The sequence below is a fragment of the Agelaius tricolor genome, unplaced genomic scaffold, assembly GCF_023055355.1.
Source record: "Agelaius tricolor isolate 1412-34295 unplaced genomic scaffold, bAgeTri1.0.p SCAF_3, whole genome shotgun sequence".
In the NCBI taxonomy this organism is placed as follows: Eukaryota; Metazoa; Chordata; class Aves; order Passeriformes; family Icteridae; genus Agelaius; species Agelaius tricolor.
In genome coordinates, this window is record NW_027269263.1 from 25385201 (window position 1) to 25408217 (window position 23017).

General features: G+C 40.4%; 1 protein-coding gene across 1 annotated transcript; it reads right to left on the reverse strand.

Annotated features, from left to right (window-relative positions):
* Positions 1-3951: 3951 nt before the first annotated feature.
* Positions 3952-20753, reverse strand: METAP2 (methionyl aminopeptidase 2). Its single transcript, XM_071423257.1, has 11 exons — positions 20485-20753; positions 19569-19670; positions 16134-16199; positions 15680-15782; positions 11089-11250; positions 9223-9404; positions 9044-9138; positions 8862-8958; positions 8226-8329; positions 5877-5992; positions 3952-4743 (listed from the first exon to the last, which is right to left on the reverse strand). The coding sequence occupies exons 1-11, from the start codon at positions 20639-20641 to the stop codon at positions 4491-4493; spliced, it is 1437 nt and encodes a 478-aa protein (XP_071279358.1). The 5' UTR covers positions 20642-20753; the 3' UTR covers positions 3952-4490.
* Between the last annotated feature and the right edge of the window lie 2264 nt (positions 20754-23017).

Here is a 23017-nt window from a genome sequence, read left to right on the forward strand (position 1 = left end):
TTTGCCTTTTAGGCTTCTGTTACTTTTTTTCTTCCTCCAAGTACATCTCTTAGGAGATCCTTAGGGATCTTCAGAGACTCGGGCATTAAGAATCTGTCTTTGGACATGTAGAGAGCAACTTGGCTGTGAGAGTTAATTGGTCTCAGTAATCACTATTAAGCACATTGAAGGAATCTTAGAAGGAATCTTACCCTGCCATCATCACTAGAAAGATTGCCGAGGCTTTGCTTCCAGCTATTCCCCTGCATTACAGGAAAGATTGCTGAGCCTCAAGGCTTTCTCTGAAAGACATCTTTAGCTCTGCAAAAGCAAATCCAGCTTTCTTCCCATTGCTCCTCTTAGATAGAACAAGAGGAGGGGAGGAGAAAGAGTCCTAGTCCTCCTAATCAAGGCAGGGGGGAGAGTAGAGATGAGTAGTGCAGTCCACCACAAGGATGAGCTAATTCAGGTGCTCTTCTCTACAGCTTCTGCTTCAATTCTCAATATTTAACTAGTTCAGATAGTAGCCCTGCACCCTTTAACCAGATTAAGGCTGTTGGCCTCTCTTATCATAAGGGCACATTACTGGTTCATGGACAGCTTCTACCCCAGGTCCTTCTCGGGGCAGCTGCTTCCCACCCAGCCTGTGGTTCCTACTCAGGAGCAGGAGTGGTCATTCCCGGTGCAGAGCTGCATGAGGTTCCTCCTGTCTCATCTCCTGGGCCTGTCCTGCTCCCCTTGTGTGGCAGTGCCCCCAGCTGGCCTACCAGCCACTCCTCTGGCTTTGTGTCATCTGCAAACTCGCTGAGAGCTCAGGGATGCAGCACACAGGCCAAAGCAGCCTCACTTTAAACTGAAAAACAGTAACAGTTCCCAGCCCCAGGTGGTAATGGATTTATGCATCCTGACAGCACACACCTTCACTTTTCTCTAGTGGTAGAGAAGGCTTCTATAGAGCCCTCTCCCATTTAAGGGATTCAGAGATTTAGCCTTACTGAAAAAAACATAAATTGTAGTTTCAAAAACTGGGGACACAGGCACTTCCAAAACAACTAGGTAAAAAATTTATTGTTCATCTGAACTGCTGAGTAGGCTACACAGCTTTTGGGTTTTTTCCTTGAGCCCCGTACCTTTGTAAAAAAGGGAGATGTAACTATCAGTAGAAATGCAAAGCAAAGCTAAAATGAGTATGACTTTAAGTTATAGAAGTTGGGTGCCTGTCATGGCAAAAACACAAGTCAAAAATGATAAAAGAGTCAGACCAGAGTTGTCTTTTTTCTTTTACTTTAAAAATACTGAAACACTCAAAATTATAAAAACAGAAAAGCCTCTTGAATCCTTGTAGAAAAAAATAACTATGCATAAGTCTGAAAAAAATATAACCTGATTCAGATCATGCCATGCTTTGGGCAAGCTACATGGTCTTTAAACACACCTTGTGAAAGTGTTTGGACTTAGGAAAATACACTGCCCACCTCCCATTCTGGACAGCTGACTGATGTTCCACAGAAAGCCGAGTACCAACAGTGCATAATCCTGGGAAATAAATAACAGTGAAAAGCCTTATTCTCTGTTTTTTTTGGAAATAGGATTTGGCAAAATTCCTCTATCTCCACAAACACCAGCTGTAAAAATCAAATTAACCAGTTATGTTTACACATCCCATCATTAAGTTTGCATACCATCTTACTGTGTTTTGGTACTGTTCTGAAAGTAGTATTTTGATACACGTGACACAACCACACAGAAAGACACAGCAGCAGTTTTCTTGCTGGACCAGGAACTCCACTTGCCTCCCCACATGGCCTATTTCAGCTCCTCTTTGAAATGCTGTTGTTATACTCACCCAGCTGTGTCTGCTGTACGCACCAGCCCTGTCTTACCCACATCTAAGAGGAGAAGCATGGTAGTTGAGTCTAAAATTAGGAAACTCTTAGGCCAAGCCTTCATCAAAAGGACACGTCACTCAAGGTCAGCTGTACATACTCTAATGTATGTACAAGAAACAAGATGACCCCATCTTCTGGTATCAGACCTCAACATCTGGCTCAAAAGTCTTTTGGTAAACTTTTGACTTGTCTTTTGGTAAACTTTTGATTTTGTCAAGTGAGGAGAGCAGGGTTCACTTACCAGACAGCATGGCCAGGACTTTTAACACTTAGAGCAGCAGGAAAAGGCAGCCTGAAGAGCATGAGAGCAGTAGGAAATTTATTTATTTGAAGGAGATAGAAATAGGGCTTGCCTTTTATATGCCAGGCAGGAGGATGGAGGAGGGCCAGCAGCACCGGATGCTTGTATGCAGATATACCCAGTTAAATTTATGGGCAAGTCATCACCCTCTGCAAGTATTCTGCTGAGTCATTTCTACTTTACCTTGTTACACATGATGATCAGCCTCTACGTGTGAACTAACGAACAGCCAGCAAATTAAGAAGGTAGGAGGCCATAGTCCAAACTAGCTCTGCTAGTCCAGGTCTATCATATTCAGGTAAAAAACCCAAAAAACAAAGGGAAGAAAACACATAATTGATTTGTAAAACCAAATGTTTTTAAAGTTACTGTCAGTGAAGTTAAGCCTTAAGCTGTAGAAACAATACCAAGTCACACTGAACTTCTACCTAAACAGGCACCTTCTAGAGAGAAAAGTCTAGAAATTGCCAATAAGCAGGCAAGAACTAAAACCATTTGTGTTGTTTCTAGTGGACTTTGTACAAAAATAAGTGAGCTGGAAGCCAGCCAGGCTACAAGAACCTGCTCTTGTCATATCAAGAAGTGCAGAAGAGTACGGTCTTGTTAGCATAAATAAAAATAGCAGCAATGTACCCAGCACAGATTCTTTCAAGTGCCAGCTTTCACTTTGCAATGCACAAGCACCCACACTAGCTACTGTTTCTTGGGAAGCTGAGACACACATAGCCATACAGCTGCCTAAATTAAAATTCATTGCTGGGATGCCAAGATTCCCAAACAGCAACAGCAGAAATAAATACACATTTCAGTATCCCATTTAATCCATTTCTGCAAGTTAAAACAGTACTGAGTTTGAACAATACTTGTAATTGGGGTAAAAATCCCACCAGTTTCTATTATTTTTAAACTGTAGGCAGTATATGACACTGCTCCCCTCTAAATTGCAGCTCACATAATCAGGTATGAACGGACAAAAATGCAGCTTTTACCCAAGAGGAGAGGAGAACATTACGGATATTTTTAAGTTAATATGAACTCTTCTATAGAGACAGGCTGACTATAAAGGAGCAGGTGAAGTATCTGTTTTCTAAGCACTTATGTTTAAGGCACTGTTAGTGACCTATTAACAGAGCTGTCATTTTTATCACCAGTAACTATTGAAATTTTTAATATGCAAGTAATGAGGTAAAGATACAGCATTGGAAGACATTGCACATAGGCCTGCAGAGCCATGGGATTTAGTTTACCTCTACAAATGAGATTCAACAGTCAGATTTCACTGCAGCAGGAGTCAGATAATGACTTTTTATGTCAGGAAAACATCAAATACCCCAGATTATTTTGCCTGCATGAAGTAACTTTTAACACTCAAAATTAAATAGTTTTCCTTGTCCCCACCACTTGCGCAATCAAATATGAACTTTAAAAAGACAGGAAATCACATGAAATTTGACTCTGTGCAAGAGGGTATGCCAATGGCAAAGATTATGTAGGCACATACACTAAAACTGAGCTGACTTCAGCCCGAAGCTGAAGGCATCTCGATGCCACCAGCAGCAGAGACCACCAGCTGCATTAATAGAGCTGGTCTAAACTAAAGACGAGCACACTCAAAACCCTTACCACACACCTTTACTGTAGTTGTCACATTTTGTCCTGTAAAGTGTTGATGACTTCTTGCCCTGTATCCCAGCACTGACAAGATTATTTAAACAAGCATGAAAGGCCAAGTTTCATATGAAGGGTAAGACAAGGTCCAATTTCAAGACAAGAAATGGCAAATCAAGTTTGTAAAATATTTAATAGAGCAGTTTCCCAGTGGACTCCTGACCAGAATCATAACCAGACTTCTAAAAATTATATATATTTTCAGATTTGAAAATTTATCTTTATTTTTTACAAAATGGATTCCAGGAAGTTTAAAAGGCAATATCATAGAGGACTGGGGCGCAGAAATCAGGTGTAGTCATTCAAAGCATTCAAGTAGGAATATGGTCATATAAATATTTGAAAAGCATCTTTTATCATAAATGTTCAGAACAAAATGTATAACTCATTCCAAACTAAAAATTGAGCTTTATAGCACGTATTTCCCTGAACAGAAAAAATAAGTAACTTTTGAAATATTTCTAAAGGCCTGAAAGCTTTTTCCATGGTTAGTTACAATTAGAAGACTTGCCTTAGATTAAATTCCTTCCTTTCCAAATACGGAAAGTATTAACATCGGTCCACTGTTAAAACAGACAATGTGTTGCAAATTAATTCTGGTAGAGTATGTTCCAAGAAAGCCTGGAGTACAAAGGTGCTGAGGTGGCTCTGAGTTAGTAGTCGTCGCCCCTGCTGACAACCTCCTTGCAGGTGGGGCGCAGCAGGATGGTGTGCTCGAACTGCGCCGTGTAGGAGCCCTTGATGTCGCACAGGGGCGGGTAGGGATCCACGATGCCCAGGTCGCACAGGTTCTTCAGAGCCATCAGGTATTTGCTCTCCCCCAGGCGATCCAGCCACCGCCGGCAGAAGGCAAGAGTACCAAAGTTTTCGTTGATAACGTTTAGCAAGTGTTTCGCTCTTGGAAGCCTTGGAGGGAAAAAACCAAACAAGAACGTGTTGGAGAAGACAGAGATATCACCAGCATGCATTCACTACAGAAATAAAGCACACCAACTAAGAATAAAGTTAGACTGCAAGGTCTTTTCAGAGTGCCTAGACTTGGGATGTCTTTCTACATCAGTCACATGTTCTCTTTAGAAAATGAAGTGCGCTCTCCTCCTGCAAATAGATATCCTTCAAAACAGACTGTGAACCTATCTGCAAGCTAAACTAAACACAGGGACAGAAATCTCTCTCTTAAAAAATAAATGGACATTTCATTTTATGTTTTAAGAAAAACAGAATTCTTCCTGATTCAGAGTGGTCAGTAATCTGAACTAATTTTGGAAGAAGCTTGGTGGTTTAAAATGCTGAGTTTTCACTTCTGAAGTAAATACTCAGTAAGCTTTTTATTCATACATCTTACAATATACAGGCATAAAAAATATATATATTTATAGATCTTTTAAAAACTAAGCTTAGTTGCAGTCAAGCAGTTCCTTTGCAACCTTTAGTCTAATTCTTCCTATCCTCTCTCACACTCCCGGTATGTGCTATGGAAAAGCATTTCTGCCTGCTACGTTTCTGACCAGAGTGGTCTTTGTTTCAGAAAATATGTTGCACTCCTACAAATGGCCAAAATGCAAACCCAGTGAAATTAAAAATGAGGAATTTCTTCATTTTACAGCCATGCACTAAAACAAAAACTCAAAACTCTCAAAATATCCATAAAATAAAACAGACAGCACAAATAGCTTAATAGATTCTGGGAACAGCAGCAAGACAAAGATTGTGACATACAACCACAGTACAGATACTGACTAAAAAAACCCACTATACATTTAATACACAGGTGAATACACAAATATAATCTATATATTACGAATCATAAAAAAAATAACGGCAGGAAGATTGTATTCCCAAAACATATTTTCTCCATTTTCAGTTTCTTGGAAATAATTCTGTGTTATTCCACACTAACAGTGAGAGTGTAACAATATTGCTAGTATTGCCCCTCAAGTCCTTGACAGCCTTATTAATTAGTGAAGAACATGCATTGTTATCAAATTTGAATCCCAAGGGGGTGGTAGCTCTATGAAAATACACCAACAAAATCCAACCTTATTGGCACATGCCCAACATCAAAGTTCTTCATGTAATGAGAACACTCCATATCATCATGAACAACGCCTTTTCCTGTGCTACCAAAGGTTTCTATGGCATACACTTCACCTTCCTAAGGAGAGAAAAAAGGAACATGCTGCAATATGAAAATGTGACATTGTGTCATTGTGATACAACATTTCAGTATTACACTTCTGAACACGAGTAATTAAATGGGAATAGATTCAATTGTCAAATCAATGTAGAAAAAATTCAGTATGAAGATTTCACACATTAGAGTTCCAACTACCATCAACTATTTACATTAGTAGCATTTTATTTCAAGCCAGAAGCATCAGCATGTTTCTAGTCCCAATTTCTCAAAGTCCTTGCAGTTAAAACATTGTCAAGGCATACATCTAACATAGCTAAGAGACTACTTTTGCTACCTGGAAGTACTTCTCCTGTGCTATTCAGGTCTAAGTCCTAGGATATGTACAGTTTAGACATAGCAAATAGATGTTGATTACAGACTCATACTGCACTGATGAACTTTCTGCCCAATTTCTGCAAGAATTTTCTGGTAACAGATGCTAGTATATACCTTTAACCTGCTCATTTTCATTCCACAAGATTAATTTCTTGAAGAAATGAAGGTGATACATATCTGCCAAGGGCATTATCAAAATTCTAGCTAAGAACATACTGAAATGCCACTATACAAACTCATTTCTGCCAAGTGCATTCACACATCCTTAACAGCAGGACTGTGACAGGGACTTAACAACCCACGGCATCAAACACTGACGGACACTATGAGTTCACTGTTTATTTTATTAAGCTACTTTTAAAGTCACCAGCCCAGAATGAGAAGCCATATGAAAAGCAGTAACAGGCTACAAATTCAAGACAAACGTTTGAAGATGTCCCTGAATATTCAACTGACTCATTTAAAAAACCAACCCTCAAAAGGCCCCATATAATGCTGCCACAAGATTCACTTAAAACCCACCTTTTCTGAATAAGGATCATCAGAGGCTCTGTTAGTCACAAAAAATTCCCTGGATTGCAGTTTGCTACTATAATTAGCACAGTACAGCAAGACCTTGGCTATGCTTCACATTCTTCATTGTCAACCTCACCGTACTTAACAATGTAGAATTGTGTCCTAAGTAACCTACAGAAGCTGAAGAAATTAGAAAAAGTCTTCTCCCCAAAACGAAGCCATTAACTAAGTCAAACTAAGAAGAACACACAAGTTTTTCTATCTTCCTTTTCCAATACTCTTAATCTCTTTGCACAGTCTTATAAATAAGATAATTTAAACTCTGCCTTTTTGTGCACATCATAGGTCAACAACTATGATACAAGTTTTGGGTGATGAGAGTGAGCCTACCTCAAAAAACAATCCTGTCCAGACCACACTTGTGCCTCTTCAGCTCTGACAAGCCTTATCTATCCTGACAGACTTACCGGTGATCATTAGTGATGAAGCTTAGAATAAGATTAAAAGCATCTTGTCTCATCACCCATCCTTTAAATCTTATCTTATGAGAACAAGAGCTTCAGTGACAATGATGGCTAAATCTCAGGTTCCATGTTTGAATACTGCCTTCCCAACCGGTACTTTGTCACATCATGTACAGCCATTGCCCTTTCCCTGCTCCAGAACAATACCCAAACAACATCTTTGAACTAGCCTCTCACATTAACTACAAATACACTTAATTACTTGGTATCTGCAGAGAAAAACTACATTGGGAACTTTTCAAGAAAAATACTGTATCTAACAGTACTCACAAAAAGTTATCCAAAACTACACTTCAGATGTATTTATCAAGAATTACCTGAGTGAGAGAAGATTTCATTACAAAAGAAACAAACAAGGAGTATGAATGACCTACAAGTCATTCAGGAAAACTCTGATTTCCTAAATTCCAGTTCACCCCTAAATATGAATTCCTTTTTATGTTTCTTTTCTTTTCATGAATGTTCCTAATGCAACATTCCAACACTCCATTAATAACATATACACACAGAGAAATAAATATGTAGGAGTTTTAGTAAGTATTACTGTGGCATTCAGATTTCAACAGTGGTGGGTTTCTTTTGGTTTGTTTTTTAAATAGCAGTGTTCCAAGGCTTCAATTTCAGGAAGTGTTAGATACCTGAACACTCCAGGGCTAAAATGAAGAAGGCACTGAGACAGAACTACTCCTGTATAGGAGCATTACACATTACAGCAGTTATTCCACTGCAATTATTCACCAGAATGACAAAAACTACAAATGAAAAGTGCACAGGAATACTATTCTTGCAAATGATACTGGGGAAAATTAACAGAAGGAATAAAGAATTCAACTGACCTCCATTCTTGTGGCTTCTCCTCCTTTCACAATGGGTACTGTTTTTCCTGCATGTATCCTATAGGGCCCAATGGAGTGTCCATTCAAATTGCGGATTGGCTTCACTTTGGAAGAGAACATGAATATTACAGGCAATTTCCTAACAAATGGTGAACCCTTTAGGGCAATTTGGTTTGTTATCCCATATTGAAAGTGTAATAGTGAGTCATCATACTGCACAGGAACCAAAGTCAGAACTATCCACGTACCTTGTACAAACACCAGCCAAAACACAGGTTAGTTTTGTAGGCTTTAGCAAGGCTTTGTTATTAAAGACCAGCAACTCCAACAGTAATAAAAGCTTATTAATAAAGCCAAACAGCAAGTATCAAATCATCTGTACAGTTCGAAACTGCTGTTTAGTATTCGTATTATCATCTTGTCTGTTAAGAGATGCAATACTTGGAAGTATAAGCCAAGAACGTTTCTCCAAAGGGAAGGCAAGCCAGCCATAAACATGTATTTATGCAAGACCCATACCATCCTTCTAGCAGAAAAGTCTTTTCAATATCTTATGTTGAAATCAAAATTTACACAAATTTATATACAGGTTCACACTTCTAAAACAACTATCCCTATATGAAGAAAATAACTTGCCTTGGTATGTTTTGCCATCAATTTCAACTTCATAAGACTCCATAACTTCTTGTATGGCCTCTCCCACATCACAGAGACGTACATCTATTCCAGCACACTGAAAATAAATGCAAATATAAATGGAAAATAATCACAACGTTTACTGAAAAAGTCTTTGTAAATTACTTACATAAGGATCATACCTTTATTCCAGTATTTGTGGCATCCTTTACAGCTTGTAATAGTCTGTCATATTTTGGATTGAATGTGACTGTAAAAGCACAGTCAATAATTCGACCTGAAATCAGCAGAAGTTAGTTAGCTTCACAGTATTTGCACCGAAGAACATTCTCAAAGTTTTAATTAATAAATGAAAACTAACCACTAATATGTGTTCCAAAATCTATTTTGCAAATATCATTGTATTGCAGGACTGTTGGATCTCCAGCATTGGGAGTGTAGTGGGCAGCACAATTATTCAGAGAACACCCCGTAGGAAATGCAAGACCTGCATTTAAACCATTTTCCTTTATCAGCTTACGTGAGCAGTCTTCTAGTTTTTCACTGAAAGGCAGAGGGGAGGGAGAAGAAAAAAAGAATAGGACAGTTGTCATTAGTATTTCTTATGACTACTTCAAATAAATCAATGCAAGAACAAAACGTCAGAAAAATATTAAAGCAAATGTTTTTATATCAAATCAAACTATTTGTATGCTAAGTGGACAGACAACCCTAGGCTGAAAAACATAGGCACAACACAACAATCTTCAGCTCTTTGTGTTGTTTCCTCTACCTTTCTTGGGCAAAAATGAGCCCTTCTCTATTGTTTTAAGTTTAAAATATTTATCCTTACAAGGTACATTTAACCCATCCTTCCTGAACAGCAGAGGTTAGACAACCAAAGTTTAGGCAAATTAAATGCATTCTTTATAATTACTGTGATTTAAAAAGTGGTGGGAAAAAGGAGGTAAAGCCTCTTATTTATTAAAAAACTGATTATAAAAGGACTTTTTAAAAAAAAACTGAGTGGTAATTATGATCAAATAAAACCTTGTGAGACTAGCCTTTGTTTTTTGGTTTTGTCTAATCTCATGATGCTAGCTACTGCAAATTCACAAATACACATCCAACGGTGCATTCTCCTTCAGTGTCAGTGAATGAGGTAAACTGCAGCTCACTGCAGTGCACCAAACTCTGATTTTAAGAAAGCCAGAGAAATATGAAAAAAGAGAGCATGTTTTAATCAGCAAGGCCCCACAGTCTAAGGTACTTTATCAAGAACAGTCATGTTTTGAGAAAATGTGTGCTTAGAACAGCCAAACTGTATAATTCACGAAGACAGATTTGTTTCACCCAGACTAGTGAGCTGCCTTTCTTCTACTTTCCCTCATGGCATATTATGTCTTTCTGTTATCCTTGCAGTTACCTTGGGGATCAGCTCTCATTAGCTTTCTTACTATCCTACTCTTGTCAGCACAGTCCTCAGTCACACCAGGCTGAAAGCACCTGATTTTGGAAGCTAAACTGTTCTGGATCAGTGCAGTACTTGGACAGTAGACATTCAATCTAGATAAACTGAAGGACAGAAAAAGTAATAGTTGGAAGAGTCACAAAAATCAGTCCAGGCTAATTCTTTCTTTAAACTTAATCAAATTCACATTCATCTGAATCCATTTGCTCAGTTATTTCTTACTAACTGAGAATAATAAAAAACCCCACTGTGTTTCCACCAGAAACACCAGTCAGTCAAAGAAGACTGAACATAGTCCAAACCTTCCTGCCCTGGACTGAATACACAGCCATGCTGGTTTTATGCCTCCTCTCCTTGCCCAGTCCCCAGCACAGACTGCACCTCACTGTCCACATGCCATTTCATGACAATTCTGGCAAGCAGCAGCAGCAGTGCTGCTATTGCTGCCTTTCCCAGCACTGCTGCAGAGTAGCAAAGGCACTGAAAACTAAATGAAGCATATAATCAAAGTACATGAACATCATGGAAAGCTTAGTTTAAAATTCAGTATAATCCCAGGCCCTGTAAAGCTGCATAAGCTAAAAATGCAAGAAGGAGCTTAAAGGAAATAATTGGCAACGGAAATAATTGGCAAGTGGTTGTGTACCTCAAACAAAAATCTCCCCAACATTCATTACACAGTGAATTAAGCACACAAAACTGAGACTAAATCTCTCCCTCTCTGGAAAATGAAGAAAAATCTAGAGCACAGGTCTTCTAGAAGATGTGTGTCCTTACCAGATTTCTATCATTGTCATTCCAGGTTTTATCCAGCTCATAACGTATTTCCTCACTTGTCTGTGTGCCTCTGCAGCCTCCCGAAAATCATTCCAGATTTCCTCACTGGCTTGGTCTAGTGCTTTCTTTTCTTCACTAGTTGTTCTCCAAGCAGCAGTTCGCCTTGAAAATAAAGGAAATGTTTCAAACAAGTTACTATAATCACAGCAGTCATTACAACTTCTGTCTAAAGCCTGCAAAGTGTTTATTAACCAGTCAGGTCTACATTCCCCCGTGTAAAAAAAGATCCCGATTTATACAATTTTCAGAATAAAGGAAGCCTATTAAAAAAAAAAAACAACTATCAGTACCACAGACTAGCAGCTGTGAAAGGCAGTAACATCCTACCAAAGGCCCAGACAAGCAGGGTGCTTGAAGGATGCCCAAGTTTTCAAAGACACAGAACAGGTGTACAAAATTCATATTAATACCTGCAATTCCAGTTTAGCAGGGCAAAAAACTGCATCAGGCTCTACTCATGCAAAAAGTTTATTTTTTTCACAATCTTATTCATTCAGACAGCGTTGTTCCTGTATAGAGATGAACCTCAGCACTGTAGTGTGGCTGCTTGGCCCAGAAACTGCTGCTGACACAGACAATAAGCATCTTCAAAATTTAAGAGCTTGCAGTTCCAGTATTATTTTCAGTCATGCTCAGAATATTTAAGTAATAACACCTAACACAGTGCATGGTAAGTATGACACATGTCAGAATGTTACTTTCTAAATGGGCTGGATGGTGAATCAACATTTGTTACGGGAGAGCACCACTCATTCTGGCTCTTTGGTAGGTTCATAGAACAAATACAGATATAGTTTTTAATACAGGATTAAGTATAAGATTAGCTTTGAATATATTTTGTATTATGCAAAAATCCAATGTGACTAAGGTTCCATGAAAGCAAACAAACAAAAACATAATTAAAGTCCTCCAATAACTGTCAAAACTTAGCTAGAAGACTACTCTGACTACAAAGTAGAGAATAACACTTCAAATGGTGAAGCTGTAGCCACATAATAGTGCAAAAAACCCTAGTGATGACTCAAAGAACTCTGTACATGCTATGCAAGACAAAAACTACTAGAACAATACACAGCTACACAGGCTAGCAGGTGGGTCTTCAAAGAAAATGGGTGGTGGACAAAATGGACCAAAGATGCTGAAATACACTGATTTTCAAATTTAGAAATTAATGCAAATGAGTTGATTCTAAGCAAACAACTGAGTACACAGAGAGTAAAGGATTAGCTTTGGAAATCCAAAGGTGCAGCTTTTTACCTGTTTCATAGACACGTATCTTAGCTCCACTCTGAGTTTTCCTTCCAAAAAATAGGTACAAGTGAACCAAGGGACTATGCCCTTGAGTTTTGCTGCATTTTGAACTAAGAATATATACTTATATATAGATTTATAAGTATATATATTTATACTGAGTATTTCAAAATAGTTGAAAAGATAAAGGAGGATAAATCTTTCTCAGGATGATCAGAGGATACAAAATATTTTGAGACCCTTTTGCTTGTTTCCATTGAACTTTCTACTTCTTTTCAGATAAAAGTGTAAAGCAGAAATCCCACATTTACCTTTTTGAGAAGTTTTCTTGCTCCAATAGCAAGCATCACACATACTACTCCTACAATTTCCCTCAATCCAGCAAATTCTACCAAAAAAAGAAAGCAACATGCTGTAAAACCTGGGCTCCTGCACTGCCACTAGAAAACTGGACTTCTTCCAGCACAGTAGTCATTGAAGATGGAAAAGGTGCACTGCAGAAAAACACTGGGGACAGAGACTCAAAGATCCTTTCAGACTGTTCTGGATTCCAGCAGTGAACACCCCTTGGTAGCAAGAATTGCTGACAGAGTCTGGGCAGCTGCTCTGCCATCTGTCACAGACTTGAGTGCAACTCCAGCAAACTGGCAGGAAGCCATCCTCACTCTGTCTTACTGTATTTCAGCATATTGTCACTTCACACAAGTCAACCGGGGGACAGAACTGCCTCTACATGTAAAAACACTGTAGCAGACCCAAAGCATTTTGCTGAAAAAGCTGCACTACTGCCACCTGGGAGCTCAGGAAGGGAGGCAACAAGAATTTCTGCTAGGGCCTAAGCACTTCAGGACACATGAAAAATCAGTTGGTCAGGTGAAGGCCTCATGCCAAACATCAAGTCCTCCCACAGGTACATGAGCTAAGAAGCTTTTTTTTTTCCCCTAATGTGCTGCCTGTCACATGTCAGCTGAAGAAATTCAACTCTTGCTCCAAAGCATTTGGTACAGCTTTTTACTCCAGTTCACAGCCTGCAGTTTTCACCAGTACAAATCTTTACAGGATCACACTGTAGTTTAGATTATAGTGATCAAAGAAATCCAGAAAAGCACTTCCTCAGATTATCTACCCCCAGATAATCCAGTCATGCTGGAGGGAAGGGATGCCATCCAGAGGCACCATTACAAGGTTGAGAGGTGGACCTGTGTGACCCTCGTGACGTTCAACAAGGCCAAGTGCAAGGTTCTGCACCCTGTCCTGGGTCAGGACAATCCCCTCACAAACACAGGCTGGGTGAAGAATGGATTGAGAGCAGCTCTGAGGAGAAGGATTTGGGGATGTTGGTGGACAAGAAGCTCCACGTGACCAAGCAATGTGCACTCACGGCCCAGGAAGCCAAATCACCCACTGGGTTGCATCAAAATCACCATGGCCAGCAGGTCAAGGAAGGTGATTCTACCCCTCTACTGCATTGAGAGACCCCACCTGGAGTATTACATTCAGCTCTGAGGCCCCCAAGATAAGAAAGATGTGGGGCTGTTTCAGTGAGTGCAGAGAAGGGCCATGAAAATGATCATGGCTGTAAGCACCACTCCTGTGAAGACAGGCTGAGAATAGGTGGGGCCCTGCAGCCTGGAGAAGAGAAGGCTCTGGGGAGACCTCATAGCACCTTCCAGAACCTGAAAGGGAGGGCTTTTTCCAAGGTCATTAGTGACAAGACAAGGGGTAATGGCTATAAACTGAAAGATGGTAGGTTTAGATTAGAAGCTAGGAAGAATTCATTTACTGTGAGGGTGTTAAGGCACTGGAACAGGTTGCCCAGAGAAATTGTGGAAGGTGTCCCTGCCTATGGCAGGGGGGTTGGAACTAGCTCATCTTCAAGGTACATTCCAAAGCAAACCAGTCAGTGACTCTGTAACAGCAAAGAGGCAGAAACAAGTAGGCAGGGTCAAGAATTCCTGAATTCTACTTTAACAGAATTGGTGTATCATGAAACACTGCTTATTTATTTTCTGCCCTCCCAGTTGTATCATTTCAAATTCCCACATCTGCAAGAAAAAAACCACAAGCTTCAAAAAAACCCAAAAACCAAATACCCCCCCCCGCCAAACAACTGGAGATATAAAAATGTTAAACCTGTTAGTCTGTTGTCTATGGAAGCATTGATTATCTGCTATTATTTTTAGGCTGAAATCTGAATGACGCCCACTTCTAGCTGAACTTCTCACACAAAATACACAATTGTGGGTTGATGAGAGGTAACTTTAGAAAGCACATGACATTAACAGTTAAGAATAGAAGTGCAACTCTTAAAAAAATCAAAGGCAAAACCCTACTGACCTCAGCATGAATAAGACATGGCACAAAAATGCTCCACCAATATATAAAATGAAGGAATTACTCAGAATATGAAATGTCCTGGCATTAATGTCAGCTACTAATTTAAGTAGTGGCTTATATTAGGAAATACTAAAGTAGCATAGCAATATTTGAATATTTAAATTAGGAAGAAAACTAAGCATATATTTGCTTAAGCACATTACATGAGGAAACTATTTCAGGTTCCTTAGAAGCATATATTCTTCCTCCATAGCAGAACATCAGGTCCAGAAAAGACACCCCACTTAAATCCTGTTATGAAAGGAGGTTTGTTTTTATGGCTTTTGTCCTTTTTCTTTTCAATAAATAGTAGTTAAACCAGAGAAAATATTTTAATCTTCAACAGCTGAATATGTGTAAAAATAGTGTGTTATTTGTTAATAAACTATGTACATGATTAAGTTGTTTATTATCTAGTTTTCTGGTTTAAATATATTCTTATGAACATGGCCCAGGTTAAATACTTAACTCTTACACATTAAAGAATCAACTCCTGGATCAGCCTGCCAGAACTATCCTGTGCAAGCACTTCATTAGCATGCTGATGAAAACGCTGCTCTTGGAAATTGTGTTCAAACTAAAATAATGAAAAAGAAGAAGCTTCCTTGAAAGCAAATTTTCATCTCATAAAAATGAAATCATTATCTGAACACAATTTATAGGGGTACTGGAAGCATTACTTCTCCTACTTATTTTACTTACATTCCATGAGAAATAGGCATTGATTTTAAATAACCAATAAAAACAACATTCCAGAGTACTTTCATTCTGAAGTAAAAGTCATTGAAATCCAGACAATGCTTTCAGACATACAAATATCTACCTACTCTCTCCCTTTGGTGTAAACTATTTTTTTCAGCACATCAAAATGAAAGCATTTCTTCCTTAAGCTTAAAACACTCACCCATCTTGTGTTGGTGGATATTCACATTCTTCTCCCTTTGGGAATACATTGCTGGGAAATAGATCACATATTGGAATAGAAGGTGGATCTGTCTGGACCTTAGCTGTTGAGTATAAGAAAGTGTTACACATGGGACTCTGGAAATACTAACCCTCTTATTTCAACCATAAAAGCTAAACAGCAGATGTTATTTAAGATCCCCTTAACTAGAATCTGGGCTTCTACCAAGACAAAATTGTATCACAATGCCCTCATATGACTTCATTTAGCCAATGCTGGAGGCCAATGAATGCCCTCAATGGCATTCAGGGATACCAGAAAAAAGATAACTTGGCCAGACTTAGCCTAAAAACACAAACTGCACCCTTAAATTTGTTTCAGCTGCAAGACCAGCACTTGCACACACTTAATAACAAATATTCACATAGTCTGTATTTTTGTGCTTGATACCTACGTCCTTTCTTCTTTTTCTTCTTCTTCTTCTTTTTCCCAGTTGCTCCATCTCCTTCACCATCTCCATCTAGAGGAAAGAAAGCGCTCAGCTGAACACAAAATAATCTTAAAAGAATCAATGTTTGAATAGAACACAACAACATCTGGACTATCTGGAAACACTTCTCTTACAGCAGAATTTAATGGATTAAAAGACAACATCCAGAAGCTGCCATCAAACCATCAGCATTTTCAGTCCCTACACCAAACACAGACCTAAGAAAATAGTTTTGAAAGTTGACAACAAACATATCAAAACAGAGGAAAAAAGAGAGCTCAGGTAAAGTGTTTTCAGAAAGTCCTACCTCATAGTCCTCTGCTCTCAATTCAGGCAAATAGATGCATGGAATTGTTAAAGGACACTGTATTAGACACAACAGCTAACAAAAAGCTAGAAACTACTGCTTTCACTCCATCTTCTGATCCTCAGCTAAAAAAACTTACTGCATCTGGAAAGGTAAAGACCCCAGAGAAGTAAAGATGACAGCACTCTAGGCCAGGGTAAATTTAATCTTGAGATAACAGGGAAGGTCACAAACAACACTCTCAGCAAAAACACTGAATGTGTGAGATACAAGGTGGTCAAACATTGGAACAGGCTTCCCAGAGAGGTGAAGATGCCCCATCCCTGCAAATAGTCAGGGTCAGGCTGAATGGAGCTTTGAGCAACGTGATCTGCCTGAAGATCATTGCAGGGCCTTGGACCAGATGACCTTTAGGTCCCTCCAACCCAAAACCTTCTCTGAATCTATACCAGTGGGAGGTTTCCAGGGAGCACAGCAGGTAAGCACCAAGAATCAGCCACACCTGGGAGGTAACAACAACCCTGCAGACTTCACATTTGGCAACATCTAATCCCTACTTACTTCATACTCAGTACTTCAGGTGCCATCAGCTACCTAAACCTTCTGGTCCTAACCACAAATTCTTTTCAAAGTAGACAAGTACTACTCATCTACATATAGAACATTTTCAACTACAGCAAGAAGTAAAATTAAAAGAACTTCTAGAATCAAGTCAAAGCATTGCATTTTGAGTCTATTTATCCAGAAGCTTGTACTTAAAAACCAAACCAAAACACTGACCAGCTGCTCCAGTCACTAGATTTCAAGCCTCTCATGATGGTCAATATAATCAGCAATTCTATGCCATGATGAGTGCTGTAATTCTGCAGATGGGGCAAATTTCAGTAGTGTCACTCCTGCCCCTCCCCAGCCAGCTCAATTTGGCATAAAGTATCTTAATTTAAGTTTCTGTAACAAATTGCAGATATAAATACTTTGTATCTATAGCATGGTCCCAACCTACCAGATTCTTCATCAATCTGTATTTCACAGGCAACCAAAAATCCTTACCAGTGCATATAAATTTCTTTAAAATGTGATAACTTTGTCACATTTGTCTTGACCTTGAGCAATGCCCAAACCATTCATAAAGAAATTAATTAGGCATACTCCAGTTCATTCACCAAGAGATTTCTGGATTATTTTTTCAAAGGCTAGGCCTAAACTGAAGAGAAAAAAACCCCCAGCATTTCTTAAATATTGCTGCTGTTGCTATCTGGGTATTGTAGCTTTTCATACATCACTGCACGTGAAACTGCCAACTGTGAGCCAAACCAGCCCAGTCTATGCTTTCATGTCCTTGAAGACTGCTGCAGACTAACTGTGCTGCCAGAAACAGAACTACTGCATCTACCAACATTGTTTGTCTTCAGCTTACTTAGCTGCTAAGGAAAAAAAAATTGTCACCAGAAAAGCAATTTCAGGTCTTTGTGAAACAGAAGTCCAACCTTATATCATTTTGGTATAGCCATTTAATAACTTAGCACAGTATCACGCAAAAATGTTACATATCAGTATATTTTAACATGGCCAGGGAAATCCAAAGAGCACTTGCTAATCTCCTTTTTGAAGCCACCCAGTTACAGGCTTATCAAGAGGAAAAAAAATAAAAGGAAAGAGGGAGTAGGTATTTTATTGATTTTAATCTAATGCAGCATGTCTTATAAAAACAATTCTGAAACTACACAAGTAAGATGGCAAATAGTGACAACCAGTACAGGCAAGAACACAGCTGTCTTCAAAACACTTCAATTAGTTATAATTTTTCTGCAAAAGTATCAGTTTTACTAAAAACACATCCACATCCAAGTCTAATATGTGGGAAAAAAGAGAGATTATTAATTCAGTCATAGCATTACTTCATTGTTTTATGCTTTCTAATACTGTAACACAATTACTAATACTGTAAAGAGGCTAGGAGAGCACAGCATTTGATCTGCAACTATCATTGTTATTTCTCCCGAGACAGAACTCTAACTATTCTAATGATTTCAAAGATTTCTTTCCATTGTATACAGTTTTCACTACCCTCCTCAATACTTCTTCTTAAAGTTGCAATGATGGCAAAGCACATATTGCATTAATTTCAACTCCATAATTTGAAAGATACCACAAAACAAGCCATAAGAACAGATTTCTATGCAAGGTACCTGCACTAAACTTGATGCTGCAGATTGGTAATGGTCAAAGATAAATTTGTTACTTAATATGTCTCAGCACTCTGATTGAATTTTTTAAAACTTCCATTCCTAATTCATTAAAATGACATTCCGGAAGGACAAATTCCAGCAAGTGAACGAAGATTTCTAAGCAGACTGCTCAAAGTGTTGAGCCAACTTTATATGCTAATTCAAAAAAATGAAACCAAATAACCACTTTAAGAAATGTGCTTTCTTAAGCATCCATTTCTGTTGAGAACCATCCATCAAACCAAAGGAAATACAGCACCTTAACTGGATCTCCCTACAGAAAAGATGGACTCGGTCTGGATTTCAATACAGATACTTTCAAGGTTCTGGCTTAGAAAATCAGCTACACAGCACAAGCAACATACAAAGTGTGTGTCTTGCTTATGTATTAATTTCCCCCCAAGTTCAATTTTATTGAAAAATTATAATTACAGATGAGCAGGTTTCAAGTCACTGCTAAAGACTGTAAAACCTATTAATTAAAATGTTACCTTGAAATTTTCTCTGTATGTTTTAAGCCAAGAATAAGAGACATAATTTGGGACATAAATGTCTACTGGCTGCGGTAATGCAAGTGAGAATGATTTATAGCTTACCTTATCTCAAACTAAACATTCCCCTTCAGCAGGTAGATCCTTGAAAACACAAACTTTAACAAAGCCTGTATTGCTGTTACTTTTATATGTACACCTGTGTGACAGCAAAATCATTGACAAAAAGTAGAAACTATATAGTTGCATCTCACCTCTCTAAAAACAAACCCAACCAAAATCAAACCAAGATATCTGTAAACAGTCTGTTAAAAGGGAGTCTTGGAAGAAGCTGAAACTGGAAATGTTAAGAGAAAATATAAGTTATACTTGCCATCATCATCATCATCTTTTTCTTTCTCCTCCAGGGCTTGCTTGTCCAATTGTTTTGCTACATCATCAAGAGCACCTTCCATTTCTTTATCAGTTTCTTGTCCTGTTTGTAAAGTTTAAGTATGACTTACTGTAAAACATTAGCTCCATGTTAGTAACCAACAACCCCCGAAGCTTTATAAAAACATTATGTTGTACTCAGCCCACGGACACCTGAGCACCTAATGCCTTTTTCTGTCTTAAAGCAGCCCCAAAGTGTAAGGCTGTAGAACAGTACAGTGACAGGTGCTGTTAATGAAACCTGCACATAAAGGTAGATTAGCCTGACACTTCTGATTACTTTTTTCTGCCAGGGTAACTAATTCTTCTTCCCATAGCAGGAGCCTGCTCTTGTGAGATAATATGGGCGTGAGGTAGATAATTATAAACGCACAGCACGATCATGGCTAACTGATGGCCTGCTAAAACAAACCCAAACCATCGCGCCTTTACACTATTTGCCCAGACTTGCTCCAGCTCTCTCCGAGAACTTGGGAGGGGTGCAGAGCCTCCATCAGGCGGGATGACTTTTACAGTGGCAGTCTTACACCTTTCTCCCCTCGGGGCATAGGAGAGGGTGAGGGAAGCGGTGCCTTCTCTTGCGCACGCCGGAGCGGGGAGGACACCCCGGCCCCGGCCGACCGACAGCAGCATCCTCCGGGCACCGCCAGCCCCCTCCGAGCCGCGGGGATCCCCCTCAGCCCACACCGCTGCCAGGGGCCGGGACAGCGGCCTCGGCGGCGCCCCGCACCCGCACGCCGGGACCCTTGAGCCCCCCACGCCCGCGCACAGCCGCGCCCGCTTCCCGGTGTGCGGCCCGAGGCCCCTCACGCCGCCCAGCCCGTCAGCGCAGGGTCGCGGCGCGGCCCGGCCCCTACCCGCAGGGCCCGCTCTGCCCTTCTTCTTCTTCTTGCGCTTCTTCTTGGCGCCATCGTCAGCGCCGAGCCCGGCCGCGCCGTCCCTGTCCTCGGGCTCGGGGGGCAGCTCGCCGTTCAGGTGCTGCTCCCGCTCCTCCGCCCGCCCCACGCCCGCCATGTCGCCGCGGCCGCGCCGCCTCGCGCGCACGGAGCCAGCCGGGGAGAGCGGCGGGGCCGGCGCCACGCTCTGTGGTGCGCGCGGGGCACGCCGGGACGGCGGAGGACTCGGCCGGGAGGGCGGCAGGGGGCGGGCTCTCCGCCGCGCACGCGCGCCGCCGCCGGGGTGCGCGCGCGGGCCCGTGAGGGGGAGGCGGCGGCGGGGGGGCTGTGGCCGCTCCCGGCTGCGCGGAGCGATAAAAAATGGAAAGGCGAAATCTTATAAAAACAGCACTTTTTGTCAGGAGGAACAGCTGCTACGTCCCCTTACAGCACGTAAGATTGTTAGGCTTTTACCATTTGAGGGCGCTGAGGAATGTGACTAACGCGAGAGATAACTGGTGTACAGAATGAAAATAATACAAGGGGAAAAAAAATCACTCGTTCCAAGTCACATAGAGCAAAAAAGAGAAGATTCGGATACATGATAAGGACACTGCCTTGTCCCGTTTCCACTACTCTGTAGAAAAACAAGGCAAAATGCCCAATTTGCCAGCATCCACTAATGAAGTATTAAATCAGCCCGGCCCTTAAAATTAATTTATTGAGTTTATACTTTTCACAGATTTTCTACTAGTATATCCGTGCTGGCTGAAAAATACTTTTCCTGCTTGGTATACTTGAACATAAGATGATGCAATATAGTGCCATTATAATTTATAACATATGAAGTTTAAAAACGGTCCTTTTGTTGCATAGCTATGTTTTAAAATGCTTCTGCAGGCAGGCCTTTGCTTGGGAAAGCTGGTAATGCCCGGTTCCTCACTAAGGTACAAATTCCGCCCCCTTGGCCCCAGCCAGGCTGGCTGGTTCCATCTGCCCCTTCCTTGGGTCATACCCATGGGCATCTCCTCACTCCTGGCCTGATACAATTCCCAGGAAGAACAGAGTTCAAAAGGACTAAACTAATGCTGTAGTACTGATCAAAGTCCATCTTGCTCCAGGCAAGTGTCATGGCAGCATGATTTCCATGCACTGCTGTCACACTGACAATGGATGACATGATAGCATGTGCACTAATGCTGCCTAGCACACTCTGGATTTATTGCTTTCTATTCTAGTCTTCTAATTAGATAGAAGCAGAATCTACAGAGCTGGTTTGGTTGGGGTTTTCTTGTGGATGGTGGCATGAGAAAGGGGGAGCATCAATGATCAAATTCCCTGAATTCTCCATTTTGAGTCATCTTACATCTTCCTGTTGTGTGTTTATTGTAGTTGGGCGCTGTAATGGTCCCAGGATATCTGACAGCAGTGATTTTGTGGTTTGCTTTAGTCCATTAGTCTCTCATACATCAGACTGCTCTACCCCTTGCTCTGACCCCTGTAGTGACTTTGAAAGCTTGAAAAAGAGTGATTGTGCTCCTGTCCATTCGATCTGGTGTGTGCCAAAACAGGTTGCCAGACCATGGCTTTTGTTGACTTTGGAAGTGAAGTGACAGGTAAAGGAGTCCATAAAGTCTACAGAAGCCCAGGGAAGACAGAAGGGGAATATTGGAGACAGATAAAATTAGAATACATCTCATGCAGAAGCTGCAAACATGAGATCTGGAAATGCATCAGAGGAAAAAAAAAATCACAAGCAGAATAAATGTTTCTGTGGTCAGCTGAACTAACCAAGGCAGTTTTCTCAGAGCATTATTTCTTTCCATTCCAGACTGGACTCTGGCACCATTCATAGTCACTGTGATACCCCAGCAGAGAGGGAGAGATGGCTTGTGCCACATGGTTCAGCAGTTTGGCCTGTCTCTGTTTAGGTGGGGACATTTCTTTGAGCTGCTATTGTTTACTCAGCTGACGATTTTTGGAAAGTGTGTCCAAGTGTCATTACGTTTGGGCATGTTATTCCACCAATTTTGTCTGAAAATGAACCTTCACATAAACCTCCTTTATTTAAAAAAGTAGGCTGAAAATAAATTGTAGAGTGGTGTCACACTTAACATAGAATGAAATAAAACCCAGCAGAGTGAAAGCAAGCTGTGAGTGAGCTAGAAAAAGCTGGATTAACCCAGTGTCTGTACAGTTTGAGATGGTGTTATTGGACCCAGGCTGTGCTCATCAGGCTCTCAGGGGAGAGGGCACACAGCAAAGTTAAGCATTTTCCAGGTTATGCTGTTTCCAGACCCAGACTTAGCACCATATATAAGAGAATATGGATAACTAAGAGGGGAATATCATGATAACCAATGTGCAAAAATAGGAATGCTCCTTAAAAAAAATTGCAAAGTGGGAGTAAGAAGCTGGCCTGACTGCACTGACAAAGCAAACATTAATGTGAACAGGCTGACAACCGGTTCCACATTCCCCATCTAGCTGTTTTTAAGAGGATCTAAGCTCATGG